The sequence below is a fragment of the Poecilia mexicana genome, unplaced genomic scaffold (assembly GCF_051168715.1).
Source record: "Poecilia mexicana isolate PSO_F unplaced genomic scaffold, ASM5116871v1 scaffold_6, whole genome shotgun sequence".
NCBI classification, from domain to species: domain Eukaryota; kingdom Metazoa; phylum Chordata; class Actinopteri; order Cyprinodontiformes; family Poeciliidae; genus Poecilia; species Poecilia mexicana.
In genome coordinates, this window is record NW_028263375.1 from 15,749,644 (window position 1) to 15,773,856 (window position 24,213).

General features: G+C 38.6%; 2 protein-coding genes and 1 pseudogene across 4 annotated transcripts in view; 1 reads left to right on the top strand and 2 right to left on the bottom strand.

The window, feature by feature from the left end:
- Positions 1–16,453, bottom strand: part of mapk8ip2 (mitogen-activated protein kinase 8 interacting protein 2) — a 30,789-nt gene extending 14,336 nt beyond the window's left edge. For both annotated transcript variants that reach the window (XM_014971173.2, XM_088006310.1), the window contains exons 1-2: positions 15,976–16,453; positions 6,196–6,301 (exon numbers count right to left, since the gene is read on the bottom strand). In XM_014971173.2, the coding sequence (XP_014826659.2) occupies positions 6,196–6,301; positions 15,976–16,040 (171 nt within the window). In that variant the 5' untranslated portion in view covers positions 16,041–16,453. The remainder of the gene's footprint in view (positions 1–6,195; positions 6,302–15,975) is intronic.
- Positions 16,454–17,624: 1,171 nt separating this feature from the next.
- LOC106906067 (zona pellucida sperm-binding protein 3-like) lies at positions 17,625–22,074 on the bottom strand. Of its 2 annotated transcripts, XM_088006311.1 has the most exons (9): positions 21,539–22,074; positions 19,822–20,185; positions 19,581–19,699; positions 19,302–19,405; positions 18,738–18,915; positions 18,509–18,626; positions 18,341–18,423; positions 17,868–18,064; positions 17,625–17,754 (listed from the first exon to the last, which is right to left on the bottom strand). In XM_088006311.1, exons 2-9 carry the CDS (start codon positions 19,957–19,959, stop codon positions 17,693–17,695), a joined length of 999 nt encoding a protein of 332 aa, XP_087862437.1. In that variant the 5' UTR covers positions 19,960–20,185; positions 21,539–22,074; the 3' UTR covers positions 17,625–17,692. The 2 variants fall into 2 exon arrangements, with proteins under 2 accessions (XP_087862437.1, XP_014826642.2); XM_014971156.2 differs by lacking the exon at positions 21,539–22,074 and having other exon boundaries at positions 19,822–20,269.
- A 453-nt stretch (positions 22,075–22,527) lies between these two features.
- On the top strand, positions 22,528–24,087 carry LOC106905995 (zona pellucida sperm-binding protein 4-like; annotated as a pseudogene).
- Positions 24,088–24,213: the final 126 nt, after the last annotated feature.

A 24,213-nucleotide genomic window follows, 5' to 3' on the forward strand; every position in this document is an offset into this window, starting at 1 on the left:
ACTGTTGGGACTTATTTGTTTAATTAGAAATTTAACGGGTGCATTTGTGGAATTTTTAGGTGGAATTATTATATTCCATGTGACTAATTTCATAATGTTTTATTGTAAATAAGTGTTAATAGAAGTATGTTTTATAGCTTAATAGGCCACGTGGCAACTTTATGCAAATGAGGTGGGCCGTGTGAAAAAGAAGGAGATAGCAGATACAACGGAAGGCGCTGCAAAAAGGAGCCACACGGTTTTTCAGCCGTGGGTTGTTTGTGGAGGTTAGCGAAGAACCAATTGCTCTTGTAAAAGAATTACTCAAAAACTGTGGAATAAATTTTTGTTTTATATCTTTACATCGGAGCGCTGCAGAAGATTTTATTTTTTTCCTCTTCCTCTTCAAACACACGAGTAAATCAACAAACAACCTTGTGGCAACACACCTTGGAAATATATTCAGACTCACTGAACTTTTGAAATGTTTTCATGTTAATACTAGTAGCTTCAATGTATTTTCAGAAAGACATAGCATACAAAATATTACACCAAACTGAAGAGGAAATAGAGGAAAGAAGAAAATTATACATGAGATTAATTTTATATTTGAATAGAAATGTGACAATATGGCAGGTAGGCATGTGTTACAACTATTCAAACCATTTCATACTGAGTCTGAAGTAATGTCTTCCATGATTGGCTCTACCTGTCTTCCAATCAGCAACAGGTTCTCTGCATCCCCACAACTTGATGCTGCCATTACCAAGTTTTACGTGGGCATGGTGTGTTCAGGGGTAAAATGTATTGCAATGTAAGACTTTTGCCCTACATAACATTCACCACATAGGGCAAAATGACAAACCTTTTTCTCATCTGATCAGAGCATCTTTTGCAACGTGCTCGCTGTGCTCCCTTCAGCACACACAGAGTGTTTTCATTCAACAATGGCTTTCTTCAGGCTGCTTTACTATACAGGTCTAATTTGTCACAGTCACCTCCTGGTGGCCACGAGAACAGATTGAAAAGTGCTCTCTGAGATGTCCAAAGCTCGGTATGCTGTTTTCTAACTCAACTTTAAACTTTTTATAATGGTGTTTTATATTTACTTATATTCCCCTAACAAATATTTCAGGCCTTCAAAGAACAACTATCTTGATCCTGAGAATAAATCACATGCAGTTGGACTTAATTAGTTCACTTCTGAGGTCTATTGGTTGCATTATATTTTATTTAAATGAGAAAGATAAAAAAAAAATCTGCATGTCCCACATTTTAGATTTTTAATTCTAACAAACATTATGTAATTTCCTACCACGACAAAGTTAAATTCTTTCTGTTGGTCCATCGTAGAAAATCTCAAAAAATGCATTGATGTTTGTGGTTGTAACATGACAAAATGTAAGAAAAATAAAAAAAAGCTAGAGGAGTACCCGCACTACTGAAAGGGACTATATATATTCAGATTTTTAGCGTTCTTAGTCTTGAAATTACTTGAATCTTACTTACCGAATACACAATGGGGCAGAATTATGTGATGCCAATCTTCCCCAGATATATTTTATGTCACAGGATGGGGTTAAGAGTGAAGTGCTATATCTTTCTCCCACAATTTTTAAACATATTAAGTTACCCAGAAATTCTAAATTAACTGCAGGAGGCTGGAAGAAAAAAAAAAAAATCACCATAACTTGCGGTAGCTCTAAATTTGAATCTGTTGAATTGCTGCAACTGTAAATGTCAGCATTTCAAATTAAGAGTTGCAGCGCAGCTAGGAACACACACACCACTGTTCTGTCACATGCTAAATTATGCATACGCTTCTACAGTTCAGTCTGAGCTCTGGAGGGATGGAGGTGGCTATTTGAGAGGCCACAAGGCATGGAGCAGCAGGGGTTGTGTGGTTGTGAGCATGTGTGCACGTGAGACGTTGTGAAAAGATTAAAAAGCATGAAAGAGAAAGAGGAAACTCTGCTGCTGTGGTGGTCTCTCTGTTTGACATGGTGAAACACTGCCCACAGGGATGAAAGGTTGAGGAAAACATACAGTCAAAGTTACACTTTAGAGAATTTAGTAAAGGGCACCCTGGATCAAAAACTTAACAATAAAGTTAGAATTCCATTAAAACAGATAGCACTGAGTGCTTTCAGCCAAATACAACAGAAAAAAAAAAAACACTTCCTGTTTTGATCACATGTACATATTCGTGTGCCTCTGTCATAACAGCAATCTTCTGAGTTATACAGATTAAGACCTGAACCCCACAACTAATTAGGATTAATCAAAACTCTGGATTGGGGCGCAAAGATAATCTCACTATTTAGCTTGGCCGCTCTTCCACAACATCAAAGGCATGAAGCCCAGTGTGATCAAATCATACTGACAAGAAACCCACAAGCCTCTGTCTTCCACAGTAGAGTGATGATCAGTGGGGATAAAATGCTGCTGCTGCTGCTGCTGCTGCTGCTGGGGATGATGAGCTGACAAACTGTCATGCACCTTACTGATGCAAGCAAAATCAAATAGCATGTGAAGCACCCTGTCCATGTAATTCCTAGTCTCGGCTTTCTCTTCTTGTTATTTGGACGTACACACGCGCATATGAACGCTCAGAGGGCATCTGAGTGTGTGTCCTATTCTTCCCATGTCAGCAAGAATCCCTCCTCTCGGCAATGATGTAACCTAACAAGGACCGACGCTGTGTCTGAACTACGCTTTCATGTCTGTGAAGTGAGCAGTCAAGCTGTCTGATGATGCGGACAGGAGTTTAAATCCATGCGGAGAACGTCGATGGGGGAGCGGACCACGTATGACGTCTCGAGATGAAAGTTTTTTTCTTAAATAATCTTTCCTCCTGTAGAGGGCTTCTACACAGCTCGGTTTTAAGTGAGCTTTCCAAATGTGTTTTGTTACAGGATTAACGGGAAGGAAGCAAAATATCTGCTGCAACGCTTTGGCAGGAGCTTAAGCCTCAGACTCAATCCCTGAGCTGTATCCTCCATTCCCAGTCAAGAAAAAGAGGAATAGGGGGAGAAAGAAGAAGAATGTAAGCTTTAAAGGAAAAGGAGTGAAGAAAAAAGGTGGTGGCAGGGATGGAGCAGGGAGTGTAAGCTCTGTCTCTAGGCAACGCTTCTGTGCGGGGAGGAAGGAAAACACACTTGGGAGGGAGGGAAAGAAGGAGGTTGTCTCTGCATAGCAGCAAACTGCACTGGGTCACCCAGCCTCTGCTGCAGCCGTGGCTCAACGCCACCAGTATAAAACATTAACATCCTACAGGATGGACAGACAAAAGCAAACAGAACAGTTGAAACCAGATGACTTCATTACTTATGAGAAATATGATCGGACTTGAAGGAAGATACAGATCATGACGCAATCATTAATTCAAGGTTCATTGCATGGTTCTTTATGTACCGACAGTCGAGGATGGAGATTCGTTTAGACGTGGATTTGGTGGGTGACAAAATTTCCTTTAATTAGGTCAAGAATGAGGTACAAAGTGGTCAAACACCTCAGCCAAAGAAGATAGCTACAGAAACTTTAATCAAAGCTATTTAACTTTTGTTGCTTAAGTTAGTTTTCATAACATTTTAATTTAACCCTTTCATGCATGAATTGTGATCCTTTGTGTCAGGATTTTTTTCAAGTTTTTTTTTCTTAATGCATAAAAAAAAGGTAGGAATTATTAATTATTATTATTATTATTATTATTATTATTATTTTAGGTGATCAGTTGTAATTTTCTCCTAATACAAAGTTGTTATTTAAAAGTATTCTTCTTTAGGGGTTTTCTGATGTCACAATAGTTTGTTTACCTGTAAGAGTCGTCTACAGTAGAAGGAGGGAGCGGGTCGGTTGGCATCCTTTTTCGTCTGTTGGCCATATTGGATTTAACAAAAATAATTTCTTGCACTTGCAGCTGATGGCCAGTAGTTGATGGTGTATTTTATGATGCATTAGTGTCTACTTCTGTGGTCTGTGTGCATTTATAACATAAAAATCCACAAGAAGCAAAAGAAAATGGCTTTTAGACAGCTGTCCACTGTAGTGACCACTATGCATGAAAGGGTTAAATTCTGTATAATTGACCAAATTTCAAGTTAGTGGACTAAAAGTCACAAATGCTTTCTTTCCTATTTGCAATTGTTGTGCAACCAATACCAGGTAGCGTAGCTAGCCTACGTTATAGGTAATCATTTTAAATTTCAGTGATATTGACAGTTTCCTTTAGCATCAGTTTGGTTTCTTTTTGTGTGCCTACTTAAATTTGGCTTCTCTTACCATATTTGTGTAGACAATTTTCAGTAAAACTGGCTTTTTATGCAAGTCTGCTATAAAATAAATTTTTGAGTAATAATTGTTGCCAACTACATTCTGCATTCTGGTAACACGGAACAATTCCTAAGATAAAAAAAAAGTTCCTGATTGTCCACAGCTTGTTCAAAACTCTAAAACAAGACCTTGAACTTGGGGGAAAAAAACCAAAAAAACAGTATACTTCAAAACTGTTTTAATGTAATCTTGTTATTTGCCAGTCATTCTCTGAAGTCAGCTCCTGGTTTTATTATTTGGACATTGAATGGTTGATTTTCTTTTAATACTACTAAGATGCTGAATTATTCTGTAGTTAGTAACTGTTAAGCATTGCAAATTAAAGAGCAGTCAAAACTCTACTGGAAGTTGCAGACCTACAAATTATTGAGTTTTTTTTCATCTACAGAATAAGATTTCGCTAATAGTTGCAAAAAGTCTTGTATTCAATATTTAGGAGGTCTTCATTGACTGCTTTCAACAAAATTTTAAAACAACACACTTGGATCTTATTGAGCTACTAAAATTAATCCACCTTGATGTCAAGTGCAAGGAGAGAAGAAGCTGGGGGTCCCTGCTTGGCTCTGGGCTGTGGAAAAAGGCCAGATCGTCAGCTGAAAAAGGGGACGACGTTTAGATAAGAGGGAGACAATGGACTAAGTTTGCTACTTTGTTTCAAAACCACAGATCTGAAACCCAAACTATCTACTACATAATTATTAATTTATGCTTATAGATGTCCTTTTTTATTATTTATAGTTTTAATAAATACTTAATTATGTGTGTTATTTCCCCTAAGATGAAACAATACCAACCCATTAACAAGGTTCGCCTTTTCCCCATTAAACCTGAGCTCAGCTTCAGAGAGTTCCATTTACTTTAATTTACACATTAATAATTAAATCATGCGGGAAAAATAGCAGAACGCATGGCTTTAATTTTAGTTTATAGACAGCTTATACCTGTACCCATAAGATTTGGGGGGGAAAATCAGTTAACGTAAATACAAGCATTAGCAGACACGTAAGTCAGGATGAAAGCTGCGTTCACCTCAATGTCGCCAAAATCAATTTTTTCTCCGACTTCTTGGTGTAGTGGGTAAACTACAAGAAGTCTTTCCTTGAATTAAAATGAAATAAAGTGAATTTTGGGAGTCAAAGCAGTAACTTACCACATTTTATTTAGAGATTGCATTGTTAAACAATGTTCTTCAATCCCTTAGCGCTGCGTGTCCCGAGGCCAAAACATCGTCAGTGACCCCTCACACCCCCACCATGGACTGTTCTCCCTGCTGCCCTCTGGAAAGAGGTTCCGCAGCATCCGGTGCAGGTCCACCATCAGACTGCTGAACTCTTAACCGCACTGCACTTAAAATCTGGTCTCCACTTTATACCTTGCACATGTACAAAACTAAATAACTTCTATTTTTACTGTCATTCCTGCACTTTATTTTTTATATTTATATTCATATTTTATACTGTATTTTATTTTATTCTGGAGTAACCTCATAACATTGAAAGCTCAAAACACTGTCCTGAGCTGTATGCAACGAAATTTTGTTCTGTATACACCTTGTGCATGCAAAATGATAATAAAGTCAGTCTAAGTCTAAGTCTAAGTTATAGCCACTTCAGCAACAGTTTATCTTTTTTTTTTTTTTTTTTACTAATGGATAGTTTGCCAATTATCTTTCTAATGTAACAGAGTAATTATAGTTTTATTTAAGATTTGTGAGTCACTGCTCTTGTTCTTGGAGTCAAAAACTTACTCATGTAGAAGTGTATTTTTTTTTTTTTTTTTGCTTTGATGAAGGCCAAATATAAATACACATGAAACATGTAAGAGAGACATTCCACAAAACGTGTAAAATGTTAGCAACTAGAAAACCATAGAACAGAGTATCACCTTTTCATAAGGATCAGAGTCATAGTTGAGTCCAATCCCACAGTCGTCTGTGATTTCTGAGAGATCTTCATCATCAAACTCCTCTAGGCTGATGTCATGGGATGGCCTAGAAACACACAGGGGGAGACAATATTTAAGAAACGTTTGTGAAAAATGCTTCTGATTACAGCTAAATGGTTCTTTCTTTTAAGAAGAGCGTTCTGTTTGATTTGTGCCCTCCACACTCAAACCATGTCTCACACCATTGAGATAAAAAATAAATAAATAAATAAAAACTCCTGGCCAAGACAGGCAGCAGCACACAGAGTTTGTAACAGAGTACTATGCTGCATATTTATCGGGTAAGAAATTGCTAGAAGTTCCATGTTAAAGTTTGTAAACTTTCTTTTATAGCACCATCGCTCCACAGCAGGAGAGTGACTACATCCCTTTAATGAGCCAAAGGAAGTTTGGTTGTGTAGGCTTTATTTCATCTATGCTTCATTACGTCCAGCAGCCTCCCCAAGTCTGCAGCAGCTGCCTTGCAATGAATTGAAGGAAATGCTGCAATGCAGCTTTTCTGCAAAGCAGAGGATTCTTTACATATTACCTATAGGTGCAAGATTAGATCTCCCTGTCAGATTGGTTTCCATGTCCGCACGGCGTAACAGTGCTCAAAGAGGAAATGAAGGTACACCGATTCATGTGAAGGTGAAACATTAAATTGAAAAAGCAGGGGGAAAAATAAAGATATTGATGGCAATCTATATTTTTCCATTTCAATTTATGTTGCTCAGGATCAATTAGGGAGACAGTCCAGGCTATGCTGCAGTTAACACAACATGCACTCGCTGAGGAAACCAGAAGAGAGAACTGGGTGATGAGGTCACTGAATTACATCTCATGGATCAAAAGGAACAAAATTGCTAAAAGAGAAAAAAAAAATCAAAGTGCCTCCCCTTCTGGTGGAAATGGGCATAGATCAGATAACAGGTCTTTAAAGATGTTGAAAAGATACTGTTTCAAAGCCATATTAGTTTGTCATCAGAACTTTTGCTCCTAAAAGTCATTTGAATAAAAAAGTGCAGGAGTGTCGAGAGTTTTCTCCCACCTGTAGCTGCACAGTGTTGGTCAGCTTATTAAAGGAGGCTGCTGAGCTTTTATCTCTATCATAGTCTCTGTCAGAGAGAGTAAAATGCTCTGGAAAAAGGAAATAATTGCTTTTTTCATTTAAATCAAATTTTAAGAACTTTTAACACCTTACATCAAACTTACATTTGCTATGCTTTTTTTTTTTTTTTGTATTTGTTTACATTCAGTGCTGGCCGGTGGATGATGCACCAGTCAATCACCTACTGATCAAAATCTTATCATGATCTGCTGTGACCAGTAATTGTCGGGTCAAATGCAGAAAAAATCTGATTTTTTTTTCCAGTTTATTACCTGGAAGAATAAACTGTTGAATTAAGTGTTTGTGACGTTTTCCATTTCACAAACACATTAAAAACGTCATGTCTTTCATGCACTTGGGATATGGGGCAAGTCAAAATACACTCCCTGTCACGAAATCTACGGGACATTTTTTATTTAAAGAAGTACAGATGAATTAATTACATTTATTTGTTTAATAAAAACAGATTGTTCTGTATATGCTAGAGTCCTCGCAGACATCATTTGAATCCACAACTAAATAAGATACACGAAGACATGAAGAGTACACAAATGTGCAGCGAAACACTCGATCAGCAGAGTTCTATAGAGAGCAGGCGGAGATGCATCTTCCCACAGCACATCTCCTTGACGCAAAGTTCAGAAAAAATCAGCATATAGGTGAATTTTGCACAAATATTTTGGAGTTACATTCGACAGAAAATTCTGCGAATGGGCGGAGCCAACTGTAGTCAGATTCTTATCTGAGGATTACAAACACAATCAAATTCAGTCAATCTTTTAATAGCAATTTGAGTCGTCTACCGAAGTTGTAATTAAAGCAGGCGCAAAATGTGGTGGAGCAAATCTTCAAACTGACTGTGGTTCATTAGTGTGGCAAGCAATGCAGAAAAGTTGTCAAAACGCATTAATTGCTTTCACTATATTTCATGAAAGAAAGGTGCTGCTAAACACCCTGCAGGAAAGGTGTGTTCATACATGCAGGTGTACGTGTGGAAGGGTATATTATAATGAATAAGCACTAGCAGATATTCCTATGACTCATTAAGCTCTGAAATCAGAAGCTTTGAATTAAAGGAAGAGGTGCAGAGAAGAAACGATTAAGGCAAAAACTGTCCCTTCCAGAGACACATACTGTTTTTGAAAACCATAGTCATCTTTCAGATTCATAGACAGAATCATAAACCAAGCAACCTTTTAACATCGACAACTGTTTCTCATATCTTTTCTCTCTTACGCTCTCTCTCTTTTCCAGTCTTCTCTAACTTCTACCTCCTCCTTGTTTACAGGCACCATTTTGTTTTCCGTTTGTATTGTCACAGCAAAGTGTGGCCCCATTTTCCTTATATGGCAAAATCTTAGAAATCTGTGTCAGTAAATTTTGCAGACACAGAGCAATAACCAGACCAAAAGTTTTCCCTAAAATTCTCTCCAAAGAGATGTGGGGACTAGAGTATTTATCAGGAATGATGCAGTTCTAGTGCAGTGTTGACATTAGAGCAGCAGTAAGTTTTAATTTCAATTACTTAATTAATTGTCTTTTTCTGCTTTTAAATTGAAGCAAAAAATCTCCATCTGGCTGAAATAAGTCAGGCTACATTAAAACAACAGTTTAGAAGCAGCTTTGATTCACTGTCACTATTTACATTTTCATTATCTGCATCATTTTCAACTACATTATATAATGTTCAGATCCTCACAGGTTCCTTGTTATAAAATATTGATGCATTTATCATTTACTTACAAATTCATGAAAACATTTTTTAAGACAATGCATCTACACTGATTTGAGAGTGCAAAAAAAATTCACTAAACCATTTAGGGCTCACAGCATTTAGGCTCAGATGTATAATCTTCAGCCATGAAAAGTGATATTTAACAGCTGCAGTTGATGTATTGATGGCTCAGCGGGACAATCAGTTTGACTCGCTTGATAGGGCACCTAAACATATTTATGTTTTTCCCTTTTCTTCTTGTCAGTTAACCCATCACAGCAAAGTGCTACGGTGGCCTGGATGTCTCAGAGTGGAGTTATACAGTAACCTCTTCAAGTGCTGACACCCCTCTGGACGATGTGCACAAAAGGCTTAGAATAAATAGCCTTAGGGGAGAGTAGTCAACCCCAACATGCTCCTCTTTGCTGACGGTCTCTAACCAGGCACTTAGGTTATTATTTGACATCCACTGCCTTCCTCCTCACTGAGTGGTGGCAAAATAAACCACATTTAAACTTGTGTGACATAGCTCCATTTGCTGTGGAAATTTTTTGTGAGTAGACCTTTAATTTGTATCCATTTCCCACCTTCATAAAGACCGGAGAGACATGAATTGCACAATGTTTTGAAGAGCAGCTGGATAAATTGTATTTTTGCCACCTTGTATTTATAATCCAGGGAAAACAATCAAGTAAAAATCACATATTATTTTAGACGAATTTTAAGAGTTTCAAATAATTGGTACACCGGTGATTTTGCATTAAAAAAAATTGTAAAAGCTATCAAGATAAAAGGTTGTGAAGGTTTCTAACTTGCTATTGCAATAATATAGGAATTTATTTAAAAACGACTGCAAAACCTAACTGCTTCTAATATTTGTAAGAACAAAGATATACAAGATATGTGTCAAGATAGCATAAACTCAAATTCCAAATCAGCTGCATGGTGTTTTAACAAGCCTGTTCAGTAATGTGTATCATGTTTTAATATTTCAATATCTTGCCAAAGAAAAGGACAAATTTCATTAGAAATATATTTTTTTAGTTTTTTTGTTTGTTTATTTGATTAATCTAATACTTCCTGGAAGGAAAGAGGAGCTTCCCAACATTAAGTCAGAGTATTACAAAAAAAAAAATTAAAAAAAAATTAAAAATTGGAAGCTCTCAGAAAAAAAAGCCCATCAACCAGTAAGTTTCTCAGTGCAGTTCTGGAAGCATTAGAAGAGCGATCAATAATGGCTAATGCTAGCTGCAGCAAGCATCAGTCTTATAATCCTCACTCTTCACACTTATAATTTCGACACCCTTTGTCTCTGTAAAGAATTAGAATGAATAACAACCAATAAAACATCACGTACAGTATAGATGAATGACAAAAATATATTAAGAATAGCAACATATCTGATAACAGTATCAAAGTAAAAACACACAGAGACTACAGTCTTTGTTTTAATTAAGCTTCCCTTCAACCACAAGACAGTCTTTGCTATGACATCATCTTTAAAGGCCACAGATATTCGATGTGGTTACCTCTGAATCATTAATAAGATCATTTTTTCTGACTATTAAGTGACTGTTTCTGGTAAGGACACGCGTGCGCGTGCACACACATACACACACACATCATTGTTGAATGAGTCATAGCTTCACCCTGATAAAGAGCTCTCAGTTGTCTGTGTTTGAGCCGAATGTGAATATCACAACATGTTGAGCTAAAGGTGGCGAAGATGATGATGATGATGCACACAGGATACAGATGATACCATGTGGATTGATCTGGATTTGGATTAATGGAATCATGAAATGTGATGTAAACGCTGCAGTTACTAGGGATCCACTCAGCGTCGTCATCCACAAGTAAAGTAAATCATGGACAAATTAACGGTCCTTATTGAACTGTTCTTTGACAGGGGGAAATAACGAAGAGACAAGGAGAGAAATGGGAAACACAAAAACACTTAAAATGGGATGCAGAGACAGTGGAGGGTTGGCAGGGATGGAGCGCATTAGGCTAAAATGAATCTGTATTTGAGTTAAGCTTCTTACTCCATAGTAACCATACCCACCAGTACTCCCAACCCCCCTCTCAGCTTCTGCCAGCTGCCTTCAAAGAGTTGGAAAGCAAAAGTAGAGCATCAGTTAATAAACATGAGGTTCACACTGAACGGGGTTGGAGTAAAAGAAATCAGGACGCAGTTTGTGGAAATACTACACATTTCCCAGTATTGTTCCACCAGACTCAGAACAAGCTGTGAGTTTGAAGTTTACTGGATAACTGATATTTAAGAATAATGTAGAGTTTACTGAATATACTGCAGAATTAAAATGACTCGAAATTATGACTCAGATTTAAAAAAAAAAAAAAAAACAACTGTGACATTTTGATGGCTACTGGAGTCATGCAGCGGCATTTCCTTGCAGTAGCCTACTATAAAAACAATGACAGAAAAATATTCACAAAACATCCCAAATGTGAAATGTGAATTGCAGTTTTTCTCCTTTCAAAACTGTAAAAGTAGTAAATGGAGGACAGGGGAAATGAGCAGCACCATCTAACACAGTCCTTAAGGCTGTTTTTGAACCTCACTCAATCGGATCTGATTGAAATGTACAATTGGCCACCTAAATTAACGTCTAATAAAAACAAGGATAACTAGTTACCTTCTCAACGCTGCTTCAACTAATCTACCCAAACCAGCAACACACATTTTTTCCCATGATAATGCATAGAACTGGCCCCTAGGACTGGTGTCACGATAAGGCCTTTATTAAAGCACAGCAGGGGACATTTTAAAACAAACAATAAAAGCAATTTCCTTTACAAACATTTAAAAATAAAGAATTACCACAACCGAGAGCAATACAAACTCATTTTTTTTACTGTGAGCTGAAAGTATACATTTTCTCATCAGCACAAGGTGGGGTCTCCTTTTTACACATAATTGCAAAAACAAACAAACAAACAAACAAAAAACCTTGATAAATGACCTGAACTCATCTATTAAGGTTTAAACTTCCAGCACAAAGAGGTTTCCCTCAGTGCAGAAGGAATTACCGTTTGTTATAAATTTCTGCGGCTCAGAAAATTGATGGCCCCTTTAAAGGATTATGTTGCCGACTGGGAACAGAGTCAGGGTTATGTAAGGCAGATTACCACACCACCAACACCTCTGATGAAAACAGGAAAACAAACGCTAAAATAAAATTTGACAGATTGGGAATCCGATCGGCTGAATAAATACATATGAAAAGTCCTGGGCCAGTTTGAGATTTTCGTGAAATTGTGACCTTGGGCTCAGATAAAACGGTTTCATTTTTCTTATTTTGATTTTGCTACATAGACTTGCCAATTGCAGTTTTACAACAGCACTGCCTTGGACTGACGGGTGACAGCTGGGCTGCACATTATTAGAAAACAATCTAATGACAATGTCCTTGCTAAATATTGCAATGACTGTCACTCATTCAGCTGTGATAAATTCCTAGTTTCCTCGTGTTTCCTTTTCTCTTTGTGAGCTTCAGGAAGTTGAGCGCTATCATCTGGGTCATGTGTGAGCGACTGCAGAGGTAACACACAATTCATCCTCCAGGAGTATATCTTATTGGCATGCAAAATGTATATTTGTGACATTTGAAATCTGTATATCCATGTCAAAAAGTCATATGCGATATTAATATAGTATATGCACTGATATATTTGCAAGGTCGTGCAAATAAAGGTGCCAGTTTAGTTACCACTCCAAGACTGTGCGTTTTTCACAACATGGCATATATCCAAATAGTTAAACTTGTCTTTGTTGTAAGCAAATATAACAACTTTCTTTCAGCCAGCTGACAAGCAGTGCAAGGCAAAAGGTAGTGGAAGGGGATTGGTAGGCAGCGAGAAAAAACCTCTCTCTGGCATCTCAGCAAAAGCACTTTAAACCTTAGAAATAATAAGGCTTAAGGTGCCTTTAAACCTTAATGAAGGTATCGTGTAGCAGTTTTGATTTTGTAACTTTTTAAAATCTTGGCATATGTTACTCTGAGAATTAAATGAGAAAACCTTTACATGTATCTGGATTCTGTCACATGCAGAACGCACAGGTCCAAAGTATACAAGAACTTTTTGATACTTTAGCTATGTGATACACTTCTTGCTCTGGCTTCCTGCCAAAGCTGCAAATCTAAAATATTGATCCCAACAATTTGATTTGAACTTTAAGGTCAGTGAAAAAAAATCAGTCACATTGATTTTACATGATCCATCTTTGAGACTGAGCTAATCCCACATGAGTACATGACCTGGATTGAAAACCCAGCAGGAATGACTGGCTAATGTGATTGTTTCTGTAGACCCATGGGCCATATGGGAGCAGGGATGGTCGATGAGATCCTGAGGCAGTTTATGTATCAGTGACTCTCCTATCCTGACAAATATGTACAATCATACTCTTTCCCCTAATTTACTATTATGTGCAGCCATTTCTGCAATGGAGTCTCTGCAACCCATATTGCAGCATATGAACAGTGGAAATTTTCTAAATTAGAGATATGGCACACCACCCAGGGTGCCATCCTATCAGTTGGCAGCACAAGAACTCATTCTTGTCTCAATGATTAAGCCATCCAAGTCTTAAGTACACACCTCCAGTGCAATGAAGCTGAGATATATCACTGGAGACTAATGAATCAGTCAAAATTTCTTATTTAGATCTATATTTAAGGGTTTTTAAAAGGAATTATGGACTATCTTTTATTGTTTCTAATCCAAAGAAATCATGACCTGGATTGTTCTACATGGATTTCAGATTTATTAAAGTGTACATTTTGCGATTCATAAAACAAAATGTTTACTCCACACTGTTTCACATAAATATGGATAAACCTTAACTTCAAATGCATTCTTATGGTTAAATTTTCAAAATTTTGAAAAGATCTACACTTGATTAGCCTGGTAGAAAAAAAAAAAAAAAAAAAAAAACAGCCCCCTGTTCCACGCTGTTTCCTTCGTACAGAGGCTCTGGGATCTCGGCTATTAAGAAACTATTTTTCTTGGAGGTGTGGAAGTTTTAAATGTTACCCAATCGCTAACGTTTGTCCGTGACGTTTGTAATGCGGCAACTCGATGCTATGGAGCTGACTGGAAATTGCCTGCGCTGTAAACAACCATCCTCTACTGCGAAGAGAGAAGTGCCAGTCCAAACGAGGCGGCTGTTAATGTTTAATCAATATTTGGAAGCGTGGCCAAAACGGACTGAATGGCTACGTTCACTTCCTCCACTGCTGTTGCTAAAACAGACTACAATTCTAAAACAGCGCAGAAAATTAACGTGATCATTCACAACTTCTCCTGTTCGCTGATTGCCCTGGAAGAAATTCTACCGTGGGAATCCAAGTAAATAGGAGAAAGTCCAGACTGTCTGTGAAGCAAGATTTTGATCAAGTGGAATTGCACAGGAAGGCAGTAGCTAAGCTAACACTTGATCTATCAAAATAATTTGCATTGTTACACAAATTTCACGAGATGTTCAAGCTTTTGCTAGCACTCAAATAAGTCCTGTAAACATTTGAATGTATTGTGAAGTTAAAAGGTTGACTTCAATAGAATAAATAATTTCACATAGATATAAGAAACTCTTAGTTTAAATAAGTTGAGGGTCTTTTGAGGTCAAAAGTTTTAAAATTGGATTAGGTTATTTTGAAGTAATGTGAAAAGGTATTATGTGACAGTGTGGATCAGCCAGCTTGCCACAATTCATTCTGACACCAGCAGCAGAAGATGGAGAAGGTGAAGAAAGTTTTCACTTTCTGAAACACTGTTTTAATTTGTAACTAAAATCAGTCCTAAGATGTTTAAGGTGAAAAAGTAGACCTCAAAGCTTCATCTGTGCAGTGATTCAAGACGGACCTTACTTTGACATGTACTCTGGCCTTTTCAGAGCAGTGCAGCTTCCAGGCCCACCACCTATTATTTTGTCATTTACATAGTAAAAGCAACATTTTAATATGTGTTCTGACGCAATGAGTTTCCATATTGTTTTTAAGTATAAAGAGAAAAGAAAACAAATTGGATTTTACAGTATAGTTGCGTTTGTAGGTCTGTGTTTGTTTATTTTGTATGTATTATGGCCATTATGAACTTATCAGATCAAGACAGCCTTAGAAATGAGACTATGTAAACTAGTTAAAGCCCAACTAAAATGTACTGCTCAGAAATTTGTTTTGGTTGTGTTTGTGTGTGGGGGGGGGGAGGGGGAGGAGAAAGAAAATCTGATATGGATATGGATATGGACAACATAAGGACGACCTCACCCATGCTCAACAACATGGACAGCATAGGTCTGTGTCTTTTCAACATAAACAAAACGCTTTAGTTGTTTCACTGAAACTGCTGCAAGTTACAGATCTCATCCTATTCCCTGTCGTGCTGAGGCAAGATCAAATAAAACCTTGTAGATTTGTTGCAGGATGCATTTAAAACAGCATCATCATCAGAGTGACTTCCGTAAATCATTGTTCAGCATCATGCCCTTGCTGGGGTTGGACTCAACAGGGCGTGGGCCTCACACAGAGGATGCGCAAACGGGTGGCTGTCGCGACAGTTTAGAATCTAACATTTGCAATAGGTTTTGTTCTGTGCTTTGTTTTACACTTTAGGTTTGACAATAAAACGTGCCGTAAATATTAGAAAGTATACATGAAGTCATTCAGTGCTGCTAGGGAAGCAGCATCAGGGGGCTGAAACACTAGCAGGCCTATACACAGCAGGTTATTCCAAATATCTATAACCAATCCAGAAATGCGTGTTTTCCTACAGTCATTTGCATAAAAGTGGCATTCTTGTACACTGTCTTGTGTTTCGTTATTTTATCCCCCCTCCTTTTATCACCCTGTCACATCATCACTCTACTGTCACTCCCGGTGAAAGATCTTACCTGCAGCCAGGCGGAGAGAGGGAATGGAAAGTGGAAAGAGAAAACATCTCAGCCCTGTCCGCCATCTTCTACTACAAATGACTCAGAGAGACTGCAGAAAATCACGGAGCGCAGCGGCAGTCCATGAACAATCACGGTGCAGAGGAGGGACGCAGAAAACCTGGACGACGGGGTCTTTCTCCGCGGCCCCGCAAATGCCCGCCTGGCCGCAAGCCTTCACAATCAGACAAGCCTGCTCAGCACCATCAAATCTGCAGTGAAGCATCCACGCACAATTGGGACCAGAGGGGAGCCAAAAACAAAAAAACAAAAAGTGGGTCCTGAGAGGCAGCGTGCAACGCCGCGGATTTTCCCGTGTTTCCCTGAAATGTCCACGGGAGGCATGAAGCGCGCAGCTGGTTTGACCGCAGTCCTCGATTTGCTCGCCAAATGTCTGCTGCCGCGATGCTGCCTGTGACACCCAGCAGCAGCAAGAGGGGCAGCAGTGCGGAGACAGGCGGAGGGAGGGGGGGGGGAGGAAGGAGGAGGAGGTGCGGACGAGCAGAGACGATATAACGTCAGTGTCGCTGCTGCGTGAGCAGGCTGTCCCAGAAGGAGGGTAGGCTTTGAGGCCAAACTGTGCTACAGAAAACAATCTAAGATGAGATTATTATTTTTTTCTTCTTCTTCTTTAACATGACAAACGTTTAAAGTGACATTTCCTGATTTAAAAAAAAAGAGACGATTAGGTCTGGAGACGGTGGTGTTAAGCACAACAGATTATTTTTTTTGAGTACTCAAGACAGCATCGTTCACATGCTGTTAATGCCGACCACGAGCATAATATGGTAGCACACTGCAAAGACTAAATACCGCATCTTGCAATGGTATAACAACCCTCCAACTTTTCCATAGTTTGACTCTCAGGATATTTTAGGTGCCAGAAAAAGACAAATGGTGCATAAGTTTTATTAATTTATTTTACAAGGTATGAAAAGTGGTGTGAATTAGTAGCCTTTACTGTGATACCTTTGAGTAGACCTCAGGACAATACATTGTGTTCCTACAATATTACTAATTTATAAAATTCTGGAGATTGTGTTTAGCAAAGCAGTTGTAAAGAGATAGAACAACCTATTGTACTTTTTATAAAGGAAATAAAAATGTTAGTTTTCAAAATACGAACCAGAATAAGGTACTAAAGCATTTAGCTTTTTGAGATAAATCAAGATAAATAAGCTGCAAATGAATTATTTATTAACTTATTAATAAGTGATAATAAAATTTTTTTTTATCAATAAATGTATTTATTAATAATTTAATAAATTAATTGAATTAATTCAATTAATGTATTGACTGAATAAGCCTTTTTGGTTGCTTGCTGTTCATTGCAAGTGGTGCTGAACCTCACAATGCACATTTTCTGCCACACGAGGTCAGTAAATACCTATTCACCCATTCATTGTGCTTGCGAGTGTCATTCAGCAGAGAGAACCTAAAACTCAAAATTGAAATAAAAAATAAAACACACATGGACCCAATTGGACTCAATGGCATTACATAGAAGTTAACTTAAATTACGTATTTTTTTTAGTAAGTTGTTGAAATTTTAGGTTGATTTAAGAGACTGATGTTGTTACACGTTCAAGAACAGCTGTCATAGACAGATATGAACCAATGATACTGTTTATTTTGGTGTTCACAGCTACAGAGGCAAATCATGCGACACTTCTGCTTGTCAGAGTTTCTTCTCCATGATGGGGATGGGACCCAGAGTGACATTGCCTTCCCATTCCAAAACTGAACGAAAAAAAAAAATCCATTAGGTATGCAGAAATCATGGTTGATCTGTTAATGTAATGTCTGTTTAGACAAGATCATGTCATTCAGAAAAAGTGTTCTAAAGCACATACGTTCAGGTTGGGTCACATCACGAGCTTTCCTTGAAAATGGGAGATTATAAGGGACTTGAGGAGTTTGTTGTCCTCCTCCACCATCACTGGTAATGACGAGGGGGTTACCGAATGTAACTCCTGGAGCGGTATACGATATCACATCACCAGACTCACAAGAAGCACAAGCTGGATCAACTCCACTAGCCTCTCTCCATCTGGGGACAGAAATGTCAGCGACTGCAGATGAGTGGAAAGAGTAATTGACTTGCAATTGAAAAGTTGAAGGTTTGATTCCAGCTTCTTCCTCTGATGTGCCTCTGGGGAAGGCACTTAACACTAAGATGCCGAATGTGCTTGTGAATGAATGTGTGAGCATTGGTGAGTGCAAATGAGCAAATTTACTCTAGTGCAAAGTGGTAAGAGTGGTCAAAAGGAATAGAAAAACACTATATTACTATATTTAGTCCATTTAAGTGTGCAAGCATACTCACCCGCCAATGTAGGAACAAGCTCTGTGTTGGCCGTCTATGGGATGGGCAGTAGTTGTTGCCTTCAAGTGGCAGGTAATGTAGATCTGTTAAAGCAAAGGAGGACCAGGGTTCATAATATATGGTACAATATAAAAATATATAATTTGTCTTGGTCTGAGTGATGCATACCAATCCACTATCGGGATTCTGGAACCTGAAGGCCTCCAACTGGAACTGAAGTTTATTCTCTTCAGTGCGAGCCATGAACCTTGAGTCACAGACTGTGATCCTGGCATCAATCAAACACCTGCACTCATGCAAAATAAAGCAAATGAAATGTAGCAAATTTGTTTTCTGTGTTACATTTACCTTTACTGCTCTTGTGAACAAGTTCTCATAACTGTAAGTAATACTTTACCCAAAGTTATCAAGGAAAGCATAATAGGGGCTGGAAGTTGCATCAGGTGAGAGGGTAGCCACGCATCTGTCCACGTAAACACGCAGGGGTACATGGAAGTACTGCTTGACGGTGACCTCTATACGGATCAGGTCTCCAAGGAAATACTGGTAGCTTGGCCTTTCGTTAAGCCAGTCATCTGTGCAAAGATTAGCAATGATAGTTTTTTTTTTTTTTTTAAATCAACTGAAATAGATTTGTTCTCGGATATCACAGATTTATCAGAACACAATCTGTGATCAACTTAAATGCATTTGAAGTCATGCAGTGTAGCCTAGCAACAACTTAGTAGACATTTGGCAGCAGAAACCAGCCAAATCGATGTGCATTTGTTCTGCAGATGGCATTTATGGAAACTAGTGGCTAACAGTTCAATTTTTAAGGAAGGGATGGTTCTTCTTTTAGATGCTGTGACCTCACATCAACAAGTGCTACAATTTCTCCAATTTTATACATACAATTATCTTTGTATTTGGCTTTGTAATTTGCACAGCTAAAATAGTTGTTAATTTTTGTCAAGCTCACCAGTCATAAGTTTCATAGTGAAATACAGGAACTCCTCAGCCATCTTAACTGCAGAGAAAGGGACCCACACGGGTTCAAGAGGAAGACTGCTCACATTGTGCTTTCTGAAGGGGAAAATAATTTAATTAAAATGTAGAATTCAACTATTATTCTCAGACCAATGTGCCCTTTGCATCAAAAATTATAATGGGGATTAAGCCTTTAGTAAGTTCTGAGTTTTCTTTAGAGGTTGTATGTTACATCTAGAGTCACCAAACTCTTTGACTTTGCTCTACTCACCTTGGGTAGTGACATTCCACAATCACAGGAGTTTGGGTGGTTCTTACAATTGGAGTAATACCCAAATTTGAAGGGCTATAGTTGAGAAAGTAGGTGTAGACCAGGGCATCATCTGTCATCTAGAAAAGACATACATTTAAACAATTAGCGATCAAACATAATCATATCTTACAAAATTCTAATAAACATCTATGTTAGTTTTTGTTTTGTTTTTTTCCCAGAAAAAAAATCTGTTTCTTACAGTTAGCTGGCTTCCACATTTATGCAGTTCGACTTCATAAATCAGCACTTGAGCGACAGGGTCTTCTCCAGTATGTGGACAGTTACCCAAGACGAGGTCGCTTGGATTGATGGGCTGTCCGATGCCAAACAGGTCCATCTTGGCCTCCACGTGAGCTACGGCTTCTCTGCAGTCAACAGCAACGGTTGCAGCAGGAACCGTTGCTGGATATCTCAGCTCAAACTGCACATTTGGCTTGGGGTCAGGCTGGGGATCATCAGGGTATTTCCAGGTGAGCTCTTTCTCAAATGTCTGCAAATGCTGGTGGGATTGCTGAAGTGGTTGTTTGGGAGGTGATGGTATACCAGGTGTTGCATCACAGAAGCTGCCAAAAGAGACCAGCACCACAACGCAAATGGCAATTAATTTCACGATCATGGCTTCACAACAAGTAATCTGAGGAGCTCACCAGATGCTTTAGAGAATGTGGAATTGTGCACCTGCTTTTATAATAGAGCGAGTCTGTTTACTTGTATTACAATCCCGCCTCCTAGCCTGCCCCATCACATGTACCTGCCTCTTCTTAGCTACAGAGATGGATCTTGACCACTTAAATTATGCCGGCTCTAACTCAAAAATTACGACAGCCCCTGAAACTGACAGTAGATTAGGCAATAAAATAAATACACTGAGCACAAGTTCATTATTATTTTTATGAAGCACATTGTCTTGGGTTAAACAACACATAAAAACACTGGCAAACTGAAATTAAAAACAGGTCAGAAAAAGTCAGAGTGACCCAGCGTTAGGTATTCCTGCCCAGAGCAAACAGATCAAAGTGCATTGCCAAGTCAAATTTTGTTAAAGGGAATCAATAACCCCCAAATCATGATCAGTGTGAAAGAGTGTCGCTTCCACCTGCCAAGTACAGGAGCTATCGTAAGGCTTTGGTTTCGTAAAAAAAAAAAAAATGACTGAGAAAACAAAACTGGCATTAGGGAAATAGTAGAGAAAATAACAAGAGCTGACATTTTTCTTTACCTATGTATTGTGATATTTATTGTTCTGTGTCTTTATTATTAAAATAATAATTAAGAACAATAAAAACAAGTAAGGCCAGTTACAAATAATCGATTTTAGGAACAAACTAATTCATCATATTACCAACTATTGTAACACAACAGTATGTGTCTTTCTCTCTCTCACACACACGCGCGCACACACCTACACACACACACACACAGACACTCCTATCTATCTGTCTGCCTGCCTGTCTGTGTCTCTGGAAAAAATTAAAGAGACCACTTAAAATGATAAATTCTCTGATTTTACTTTTTATAGGTATATGTTTGAATAAAATTAACATTGTTTTTTTTTTGTTTGTTTGTTTTTTGTATTCTATGAAGTACTGACAACATGCCAAAATGGGGTTCAGTGCAGTGGTCTCTTAATAAATAAAAAAAAAAAAAAAAATATATATATATATATATATATATATATATATATATATATATATATATATATATATATATATATATATATGAGAAGAAAGAGAGAGAGAATGTGTTAACTTAGGTTCAGGAACAGGGCCACGCCCCAAACCACACCTCTAATTTCCCAAGTAGCTTATTTGCCTATTTGTACCCTGCTCGCCTATTCATCTGTCTGTTTCGTTTCATTAACGTTACGTTCGTCACTTCAGACTCGTAAAAAATTGGTTCATCAAGAATCTACTCACCATGGAAGATGCCCTAATACTTCAGCTCAACCCCCTCCGACTCGGACGACTTCTTCAACTCTCCATTTGCTGCAAAAACCTCCTCTTCTGACGTTTCGAGGCAAGCGTCGAGCTCCAAAGGCTTGCGCTCCGTGATCTTCGATCCTCAAAGCCAGTTTCACTCTTCATCTCCAGCAGTTCTTCGTCCGACCAAGGTTCATCCCTCTCCTTCAATACCATCTCAACCCCGCGGTCGCGGACTGCGTCGTGGTGGTATTCGTCAAACTCGTTCTCCCGGACCTCAATGCCATTCCCGATCCTCTCAGCCTCAGAACGTAAACCCGTCTATATCTCAGCGGTCCTCTCAAGACCTCTCAACATAACTTCAGCTTCGTTCAACACGCCAACTTCTGAAATCCTGGACTGTCGCTCGCCTCCAACGCTCCTTGACTTTCCTTTCAACAAACAAACAATAAATTAAGACTTTTCCAATTGCTTACATCCTCAGGTCCTCAACAAACAGCATCACCGTCATCCGAACACCCCGGGCTTCCAGCTTTTTTTTCCTCAGCGTCTACTTCCTCTCGTCACTTCCGGTGACGGCAGCGAAACCTCCTCGACAACCGACAGCTCCCTCTCGTGGGAGCCAGGTCGTATTACCACCATTGGCTGCACCCTCTTTAGTAGATCTTTATCAGCTCCTATCTACCGCTATTTCATCTCTGTCCTCGCAGACTTCTCAAATTCCCCATGTTCATACATCCCTCCACCCCTCTTTTCTTCACGGTTCTCTCGTCCTCGATCGTTCCTGCAAGATGGAAATGCGTCTCTGGCATTATTTTTCTTTGATCTTGGAAAGGCATTTTTTTTCTTTTACGACTTTCTCACTCACCCCGACGACATTCAACTTTACACAGATGCAGCTCCTTCTATTGGTTTCGGTTCTCGCTCCCCAGAAATCATGCAATTCATGCGCAGACTTGCCATAATTTCCACAGCCACTTGTATTATTTGCACATCACTCTGAGTCCATTGCAATGAAGCTGATTTACTGCTGTCTTTTGGCCGTTACCATCCATGGGTACCTTGCTGCAGCTCAGGGGAAACCTGAGAACTTTCCTCTGAAGCCACAGCCCAGACCTCAGCAGCCTCAGCAACCCCAGCAGTCTCAGAGGCCTCCGGTACCTCAGGTTTCAAAGAACGCATGTGCTATTATGACAATCTGTTAAGTGCTTTTCTCTTTCTTTCAAACTAAATGTTGAAAAGATACTCTGTTGTGACAAATTCAAACTATTTTATTTATTTATTTTGCAGTGACTCTTTAGTGCACCAAGGATGGTCAATTCATCATAGTTGTGGCTAGAGATGCCACTCTACCCAACATTGACTTGGAGTCGTTCAGTTTCTTTGGAGGTGGTCCAAATTGTGCTCCTGTTGGTACAACCTCAGCTTTGGCCGTTTACCAATTCCCAGTGACTGCCTTTGGCACTGTCATGACGGCAATTTTTGGAGCTCATGCCGCTCTTCAATGTGCAATATGTGCATGTCAGAGTGTGCAAGTGTTTTTCATGTAAAGCATCTTTAAGGGTCCTGAAAAGCCCTATATTGTCTGATGTCATTTCATGTTTTTTTATCTTGCCATTTTGCTGCAGGATGAACGGGGTGTTATAGTCTGAGAATGGAATGTCCTCTTCATATGAAGTTACTGTTGGACCTTATGGCGCTATTACCAGGGACAGTCAATACAAGTATGACATTTAATATATTTTTATTTAAATGATAAGCCAAATCTTGGACCAAAAGCCAACCACATGTTGGCAAAAATTCAAGAATTTGGTAATTGCAAAATCCACTATTTGAAAATAACTGGCTTACCTTCACAAATGAAAATTTTCATTCAGCTTACACATTGAATTTTATTTTTTTCTTTCTAGGCTGTTTGTCCAGTGCAGATACATTGGCACTTCTGTTGAAGCTTTGGTCATTGAGGTTGGACCTGAACCTCTGCGAGTGGAGATCAGGATTGGAAATGGAGTATGTGCTAGCAAAGGTTGTTTGGAAGGCTAGTGGAAGGAACATGCTTTGCAAACTGGCTTATTTATAGCTATGACTGCCTTGGGTGTCAGTCAATTCGGCTATGTTTGTGCTGGTTTGTGCAGCAAATTTTTTTGTTTGTGCTGCTTTGGCTTTGAAGATATTAATAAAAGTGTAAAGGTCAGCCAGACTTTTACAAAATCAAACAAAATTGGTGTCAAACGTTTGTGCAGCAAAATTTCTTGTTTGTACCAGTATCAAATCAGCACAAACGTAGCTCAGTTGATTGACACCCATTTTGTCTGATTTGAAGAAGGTGGGGGGGCTGGTTGACCTTTGATGACCTCTAGAAACATTTCTTTATATCTTTAAAATGATAGCGGCACAAACTAAAATTTTTGCTGCACAAACGTAGCACAAACATTTGACACCAATTTTGTCTGATTTGAAGAAGGTGGGGGAGGAGGGCAACTTCACTCAGGTCCCTATGTCTATGTCTAACTAATAAAGACAAGTTCTTGTTTAACCTACAACAATGACATAGCTATTTGAGATATTTTTTTTTTTTTTTTTTTTTTTTTGGAGTTGGTGAATGTAGGAGTGGGTGAATGTAAGAAAGCCTCTTTAAAAAAAAAAAAAAGACATGCCATTGCGTACACAAT

Coding starts and splice junctions, on each gene's coding strand:
- LOC106906067 (XM_014971156.2), bottom strand. CDS start 20,238: ATGATCGTGAAATTAATTGCCATTTGCGTTGTGGTGCTGGTCTCTTTT. Junction 18,916..19,301: donor CACTATGAAACTTATGACTG/GTGAGCTTGACA, acceptor ATCTTTGCACAG/ATGACTGGCTTAACGAAAGG. Junction 18,424..18,508: donor AGAATCCCGATAGTGGATTG/GTATGCATCACT, acceptor TTGCTTTAACAG/ATCTACATTACCTGCCACTT.